The sequence below is a fragment of the Nuphar pumila genome, chromosome 15 (genome assembly GCF_984573655.1).
Source record: "Nuphar pumila chromosome 15, dmNupPumi1.hap1.1, whole genome shotgun sequence".
Lineage (NCBI taxonomy): Eukaryota > Viridiplantae > Streptophyta > Magnoliopsida > Nymphaeales > Nymphaeaceae > Nuphar > Nuphar pumila.
Window position 1 is genome coordinate 85,559,225 of NC_143263.1, and position 8,686 is coordinate 85,567,910.

Sequence of the window (8,686 nt, forward strand, 5' to 3'; positions counted from 1 at the left end):
GTTAATAGAAGTTAGGAAATTAGGGGGAATTTAGCCAAGTAGGATGGGCCCACATGGGGGGCATCCCCCTCTTGGGATCTTACTTGCTCAATTAAATCAATTTAAATTCATAATTTCATTCTAATTAGATTTTCTAATTAAATTTTAATTGATTTCTATATTGAATCCAAATCCAATTTGGATCCAAATTCATTTAAGTAGATACACATTCAATCTAAATTAACTTCTAAATTAGATCCAAATTCAAATCCCATATCCGAATTCATATTTAATTACAACTAAATTCAATTGAGTTCTAAGTGCAAATTCACCTTTAATTAAATTTAAATTCAATTCCAAATTCAAATTTGAATCGAATTTCGCTTTCACTTGAAATTCAACTTAGATGAAATTTCAACATTTAATTCTATATTAATTGAGATAAATTTTTAACTAAAATTCACATATTTATTTAACATAAAATTCATCTTTATTACTCAAGAAAGTAATGAAAATTCATGAGTTTTACATTACAAGTACTCTAACACAATATAAGACTAGATATATTCCTCGTATCGAACTTGGGTCCAGGTCCAAATCATGGAATGGGTCTAATAAAGAATCTGAAATCCAAGATAAAAATAAGCCATTACAATTCATGAACTAATTTAAAATCATTCATCAAACAAATGAATTGTTTGTAGACGTTGGATTCTAAGGCCCGCAATATTGTTGAAAATAAAAATAACAAGTCTTTAATAATCATAAACTAATTTTCCAAAACAAATCTCAGTATCAAAATAGCAAATAGCTGGTTCTCGGTATTTCCTTTAGCATCATGTCATCGCTCTGGATCGTTTACTTCATATCTATATGTTTAAGATATAGGGGTCAAACTCATTGAGTCTCAATAGGAACACTATAACATTGAATGTGTGTACAGAACCTAGTATACAGGTAATCATACATCCTTTCAAAACATATGCAATGCAACATAACAATCATAATGCATTCAAATGAACAACTATAACAATTAAATTCATACTACATATTACAAAACAATAACATATCAATGATTAAGCATTTAAATTATCAATTGCATGCTTTCAATAGAAGTTCATTATAAAGTAAACTTACTCAATTATAATGCATTGTTTCACTTGCTTATCATTCCTGCGAATACACACATGACAAGTTGTTGAATAAGAAGAGACCACTCGGGGGTTTATTATACCATGTATTTTAATTACCCGAGTGACTTACTAAAATGAATCCACTGTGGACGATTCACGACCGAAAGAAACCCCATGAGTGGCAACACAAACTTCTGCAGAAGAACTTGAACATGCCACCTAGGACAATATTGATATGGCCCTCTAATTTTTGAGGACTAGAGACCAAATGAGTTTTTTTGTTTGCAAAGAATTATAACATGGTCCATCATAGTATATACCATCTACCCTCTCTAAGGTAGACCCAGACTAAATAGGTTATTGGGTTTTCTTTATTAAGAGCAATATGTCAATGCATTTTAATACATATGTCATTTATCATTCAGCCCACCATGGCCAATTAGCCCAAGTATCCCTCCATGGTAACTTTCAAAAATTGCCTTCATGGAAAAAGCATCATATTGTCCACTCATGGCGGTTACACAATTTATTAGCACATTTACATGGATAACCCATTTAGTGTATCCATGGTTCCTTTAAACTATTTGCTCAGTCATGTACCTATAAGCATTCATATGAGCATGCATGTTTTTCATGACTTGCAATATAATACCACATGTCATTCTTTTATTGGCATACATTGTACATTATAATCACAAGCCACATATCATAACATTATGTTGTATATTATAACATCATCACAAAATTTAAAACTTTACGTTGAAAAGATTTTCACAAAAGATGACACAAGTACACTGCGCCATTAAGCCCACATATTATTCATCAGTATGTCACATATCTATCCGATTCACTTTTGAAACCATCCCATATCCATCTGGGTCACCTTTAGAACTATCACATACATTCAAACAAAATAATCCACTAACTCAATGATAATACAAAAATTTACCTATCATTAAAAAATTTATAATAAATCATACAAAATAATTTAGGATTTGAGATTTGAACTGAAGGTGCATATATATGTCAAATACATACCCTCAAAATCTCAAACATTAACTCATTAAGAATTAGACAATAAAATTTTTAGAAGATAGACTATTTTCAGATCACATAATAGACTTATCTAATTTTGTCGTTTCAAAGAAAAATCAGATATAAATTGTCCAAAAAGAATTATATGCTGGAATTTTTACTGTGGGAGACTTAATATGCTATATTCAAGCCCACAAAATTCTAGAATTTAATTTGATTCTAGCAAATAAATAAAAATTTCAGTACTATTTCTGTTACTTGACATAACATGTCCAAAAAAATTATAAATTCTAAACTGACTTTCATGTATTTTTGTTTCCAAACCGTGAAAAATTGACCCCTAAAATTTTAACTGTGTATTCTTTCATATCTAGACTAACACACCTTAAAATCTCAACCACAGATCCTGAGTATTTTTTGGGATATAAATTTTGTAAAATACTCAATTTCTACAGGCTCACTTTCAACAAAATATCTATTTTGACTTGCATATGAAATATCTCTTAATCCACAACTCATCCGAGGCTAAAATTTGATCTAAAATTACTTTCACGTGCATGTAAGATACCCACCAAATTTCAATATTTATGTTGTCTAGTTGAGACTGTTTGAAAAGACTAAAATGCCCCTCAAAACTGAAAAAACTCTAAATGAATTCTCCAAAACCCATTTAAACCTTTGGTTAAACTTGAAAACAACATGCATGTCACTCAGTCAACAGAAAAAGGTCAGACATGACCTTATCACAGTTGACTGGGCTGAGATCAACCCTGAGTTGGGCAACTATGTCCCTCGAGACAGAAATAGGTCTGAAACTATCCTAAAATAACCACTATGCCCTCAGAACTTGTCGAGCACGCTCCGATCTAAGACGTTAAGACATGAATTTCTATGAGAACAATATCTTGATAAAAAATTGGGTGTCTACAAGTATCAATCATTGAGGATGTGTTTGATACATGTAGGACACAAGGATCGACAAGTCCCTGCCCGAGCACTGCCTAGCGTTTGATACGCAGGGCACACAATGTTCAGTACAGGACAAATCACGTCCTGTGCAGATGCTTTATAAAGCATTGCACAGACACACTCCAGGACAAACGCTAGGTTTTCTGGCCTCCCTGGTGTTTGTCCTGTGATGCAAACACAGCCTAAGAGAAAGGGCGACGAGATAAAGAAAATGACACAGCAAAGCATGTCCAAACCATGAAAACAGTTTCATACCTTATATAAAGCTCCATAGCCACAAACAGGAACAAAACAGGATTTCCTCTATCAAAAGTTGGACACTGAAAGCAACACAAGAAACAACCACCGTTTACTCGGATTTGGAAAGACAAACCACCAGAGTGGTTTCCTTCCTCTTTTGACATGTAATCTCACATTTCTTTTGTACTGGTAGGGGTCTGCCTAACCCCAGCTTGAGTATGATGATCATATGATTCTGTGATATTCTGGACACCTACCTTGAGTATGCTAACCAATTTTTTGCACCAAAATGATGAATTATAAATTTATAATGCAGTCGAAGTGAAACATGACATTGGTAGACGGCAGATGAGATCAAAATTTAATACGAGAGAGTATGTATAACACGTTGCCTCATAGAAGCTTAGGCCATTTTTAAATTTTCACAAGTGAAAAACTTATCTCAGAAGAAAATTGAACTTACAGCACTGGAGCTCACCCACGTTCATTACAAGATGACTTTTGGTTACCAAGACAAATACAATGTGTATTGCTTGACGGGGAAGTCAGAATCCAATATAGGCCACTCTGTTATAAAATACTGGTGACAGCCGGACAAAACAAAAAGAATGCTGAGAACTATGTCAGATTCTAACACGATTGTCATTCAACAAACACCTCCACAAACCATATCCAAACAATCTACAAAATTATACCCATGAGAACTATAGATGTTGCTGTCAAGTAAAACCAAGCAATCGGGGATTTTGAAATAGTGAAAGAAAAAAAACAGGTGGTAAAGTAGAGTTCTATCATACCATAATTGTCAAAAAACAAAGGCGTATTCGGATGCTGCGGACTGATCCACAGACACGTGGATCACCACCTTAAACTGCAAGAATCTGAGATTTACGGAAAACAACAAAAAGCATTGGGGATGTTTTCTGATGAATTAAAGAAACCTTGGAGTTCAGACATGAGAAAGTTTGAATCAACAATATGAAACAATTACAAGCAAAAATACCATGTATCAAGAGGTAAGCAAGGTCTTGTGTGTCAGTTTGGAATGTCAAGTGTCTATAAAGTATATAGACACATTAAAAAGGTTGAGAAAAAAAAGAAACGCATTGGAGATGTTTTCTAGTGACCTATGTCACATAGGTGTGGATGCGGGTACGGATGCAGATGCGGATGTGGATGCGGCGATGCGGCACTTTAAAAAAAACTTGGGTGCAAGGGTGCTGGGATGGTATATATATATAATTTTTAACAGTTTTAAGTTAACAATAAGTGTATGTGTATACATTTATGTATTTATATATATAATATAGATAAAAATGGACTTGATTAGGGTTAACTGAATCTACTTTTTGATAGAAATGGACCACAGTGTGGTTGACTTCACCTAACACAAAGGAAGTTGTGTCCAAGTATCGCACCGGACTGAGTGCGGGTAAGACGCAGGTGTGGTGCCCTGTTAGAAGAGTCCGTGTTACATAGCTGGTGACTTAAAGAAAGTTCAGAATTCAGGCATGAGAACATTTGGAACACCAACAATCTGAAATAATAACATACTAAAGTACCATGTATCAATACGTGAGCAAGGTCTTGTGTCAGTTTGGAACATAATTGTTTATGAAACTCAAGGTGCATAAAAAAGATTGAGGAAAGAAAGTGGAGCGCTGGAGATGTCTGGAGATGTTTTCTGGTGGCAATAAAGAAAGTTCAGAATTCAGACACAAAAATATTGAGGAAAGAAGAAAAAACATTGGAGATGTTTTCTGGTGACTTAAAAAAAGGTCGGAATTCAGACATGAGAAAATTTGGAACACCAACAGTCTGCAAAAATTATATGCATGTATCAAGAGCTGAGCAAGGACTTGTCTCAGTTTGGAATGTCAAGTGTTTATAAAGTATACACATCTCTCAAGACACATAAAAAAGATTGAGAAAAAAAAATAAAAAGCATTGGAAATGTTTTCGGTTCACTGAAAGAAAGTTCAGAATTCATACATGAGAACAGGTAGAATAACAACATTCTGAAACATTTACAAGCAAAAGTACCATGTACCAAGACGCAACCAAGGCATTGTGACAGCTTGGAATGTCAAGTGTTTATAAAGCATATATACATGTGTGGACTAGCGTCAAGCAATACGTAGCATAAATTGCTATTGGATAATACATTGCTTGGGACGACACAAATAAGCACTTAATCATAGAAGATGACACTGGTTTGCAAGTCAAGATAACATAACCAAATACCAAATGCATGTTCACCTAAGATACAATATACGGTTGCAGTTAAACAACAAGATTGCTAATCCCTAACACTCACATAAGGGGAGCACCTTATCATTACCAATATATATATATATATATATATATATATATATATATATATATATATATATATATATATATATATAGGGACGACACAAATAAGCACTTAATCATAGAAGATGATACTGGTTTGCAAGTCAAGATAACATAACCAAATACCAAATGCATGTTCACCTAAGATACAATATATGGTTGCAGTTAAACAACAAGATTGCTAATCCCTAACACTCACATAAGGGGAGCACCTTATCATTACCAATATATATATATATATATATAAGGACGACACAAATAAGCACTTAATCATAGAAGAAGACACTCATTTGCAAGTCAAGATAACATAACCAAATACCAAATGCACGTTCATCTAAGACAATATATACGGTTGCAGTTAAACAAGATTGCTAATCCCTAACACTCACATAAGGGGAGCACCTTATCATTACCAATATATATATATATATATATATATATATATATATATATATATATATATATATACAGCTTGAGACGACACAAATAAGCTGTTAATTCTAGAAGATGACACAGGCTTTCAAGTCAAGATACCAAAACCAACCACATCATGAATGTTCACATAGAACATGTGAAGTTAAGCAGCAAGACCATGGTAACACGTAATCCTCACAAAAGGGAAGGAATCCTTTGGACTGATGGAAGCAAACATATTATTGTTGAAATATGGGAAATACAAGCATTCAACATTCAAGAATCTAATACCCTAACCATCTCAAAAGCAAAAAAATCTCCTCCTTATCACCATTCCCCAAGCCAGTTAATCCATATATATATATATATATATATATATAGCTTGAGACGACAGAAATAGGCTGTTAATTCTAGAAGATGACACAGGCTTTCAATTCAAGATAACAACAAAACCAACCACATCATGCATGTTCACATAGAACAACATGTGAAGTTAAACAGCAAGACTATGGTAACACCTAATCCCCACAAAAGGGAAGGAATCCTTTGGGCTGATGGAAACAAACATATTATTGTTGAAATATGGGAAATCCAAACATTCAACATTCAAGAATCTAATAGCCTAACCATCTCAAAAGCAAAAAAATCTCATCCTGATCACCATTCCCCAAGCCAGTTAATCCAAATTCTCCCAATGCTGACTCAAGCAACAGTGAGAAATTTGTTAAGAAGGAAACCCACACTTTTCGCCTACGTAAATCCAGGATCACTACACAGACATGAAACAAAGAGAATAGGAGCAAAGCAATCATTTCCAGAGTGAAGTTTTTTTATTCATTTTCAAGGTAAAAATTTCAGGTCTACAATTGCAAGACCACCACTGCCCAACTATCCCATTTGAAAAAAAAGAGCTCAAAAACATCCATCTCCATCAATTTCCAGATACCATCAACCTTAAACCCCAAGTAGAGATTAAATTTGGCCAAAATAACCAAAACCCACATCTCATTTGCTACAACAAGCAAGATTCCCAAATCCCAAATAACCCTAAACCCATCACCAAACGTTAATCCAGCATTCCGCAAGATCAACCCCCACGTCCCATTTGCTAAAGCAAAAGAAAGCCCACAAAATCAAAAAGAGCCTTAATCTCCCAACTAAATACTCTATAATTCTGCATCGTTGGCAGGGAAAAAATTCTAATTTATCAATCAGACCTGAAAAAAAGCCTTACCTTGAGAAGGACATCCCTTTGGAAGACTCTGCCTCAAGGAACTTACAGATCTTCTCCATGACGTCCCTCCCCTTGGCGCTGTTCTGCTGGAACCGCTCGGCGCACTTCTGCTCGATCTTCTCAGCCATGGCGGCGATGGCCGAGACGGGCGAGCAATGGATGCTCGTCTCCTGCCGGAAGACGGTCCAATTGGGGTTGTCCGGGTGCGGGTGGTAGGAGCTCTTCTCTTCTACCTCGAAGAACTTGCGGAGGGAGAGGTTGCGGGAGCTGGATACCATGGACCTGGATGAGGGGTCGACGAGGGAGGTCTCGACACAGTGGCAGAAGTCCTGACCGACGAGGCGGGTGAGAAAGCGGGGTCCGGGCGCGTGCACGGTGATCGAACGGGTGGTGGCGAGGGCGCCGGAGGACGGGTCGAGGGTGCGACTGAGGGTGTCGACCTCAATGATGTGGGAGAGGACGGCCTTGTTCTCCGGGTCGGTGAATTTTCGCCAGAAGGCCGACGTCACGCGCTCCCATGGGTGCTTGTAGACGTGCTCGTGCGTATATGCTTTCACCATCTTCTTCTTCTCTGATAAGAGGTTGTTTGATCGTTTTTTAACTGTTTCTATCTCAAATGGGTGCCTTTTATTCTTCCTTTTTTGGGTTTTCCTAAATATTCGTGATGGGGAGATCTCTCTCTCTCTCTCTCTCTCTCTCTCTCTCTCTCCTGAGATGGATGTTGGTCGATCACTCTCTATCTCTGATTGGGTATTCTTTTCTTCTTGTGATCTAAAATTTTCAGCTGGGTCTCTCTCTGACTATGGCTGATTGGCTGCTCTTTTCTATTTGGGATCTCCTGAAATATTCAGAGAGGAGTCTCTCTATCTCTCTCAGAGGGAATGATGGAGGCGTCGTAACTTTCTGTTTAGGAAATTAAGGTGCCGCGGAATCGGAAGAAGGAGCAGAGAATGAAGACGAAGACGGCAGGCCCTTAGGGAAGAGGCTGCGGGGAAAACAAGAGAGAGCGGGTAGAGATACATACAATAAGCCTTCTCCTCGAGAGAAATTTCGGAAATGTACCATGTTTACCTGTGTCACTGAAGATGACGTGGTTGAAAATTCCATTTAGGCCCTGTTTGGAATCTTGGCCTCCTAGCGGGTTATTAGATTTGGTATTTCTCACTTTTTTTTTATATTTCTCAAATTTTTGTTTAATTATAAATTTAATAAATATAACTTTTATTAAATAAATATATTTTTGTGATATAATATATATTAGTGACTGGCATTAAATGGATCTCGATATGGATTTTGAACCTTTTAGGTCGAGATCCACAATCTATTG

The 8,686-nt window shown here is 36.2% G+C and overlaps 1 protein-coding gene across 1 annotated transcript; it reads right to left on the reverse strand.

The window, feature by feature from the left end:
• Positions 1-428: 428 nt before the first annotated feature.
• On the reverse strand, positions 429-8,380 carry LOC149815849 (uncharacterized). The gene is made up of 2 exons (XM_089989794.1): positions 7,360-8,380; positions 429-602 (listed from the first exon to the last, which is right to left on the reverse strand). Exons 1-2 carry the CDS (start codon positions 7,917-7,919, stop codon positions 578-580), a joined length of 585 nt encoding a protein of 194 aa, XP_089845920.1. The 5' UTR covers positions 7,920-8,380; the 3' UTR covers positions 429-577.
• Positions 8,381-8,686: the final 306 nt, after the last annotated feature.

Coding starts and splice junctions, on each gene's coding strand:
- LOC149815849 (XM_089989794.1), bottom strand. CDS start 7,919: ATGGTGAAAGCATATACGCACGAGCACGTCTACAAGCACCCATGGGAG. Junction 603..7,359: donor AAAGGGATGTCCTTCTCAAG/GTAAGGCTTTTT, acceptor CTTGGATTTCAG/ATTCTTTATTAGACCCATTC.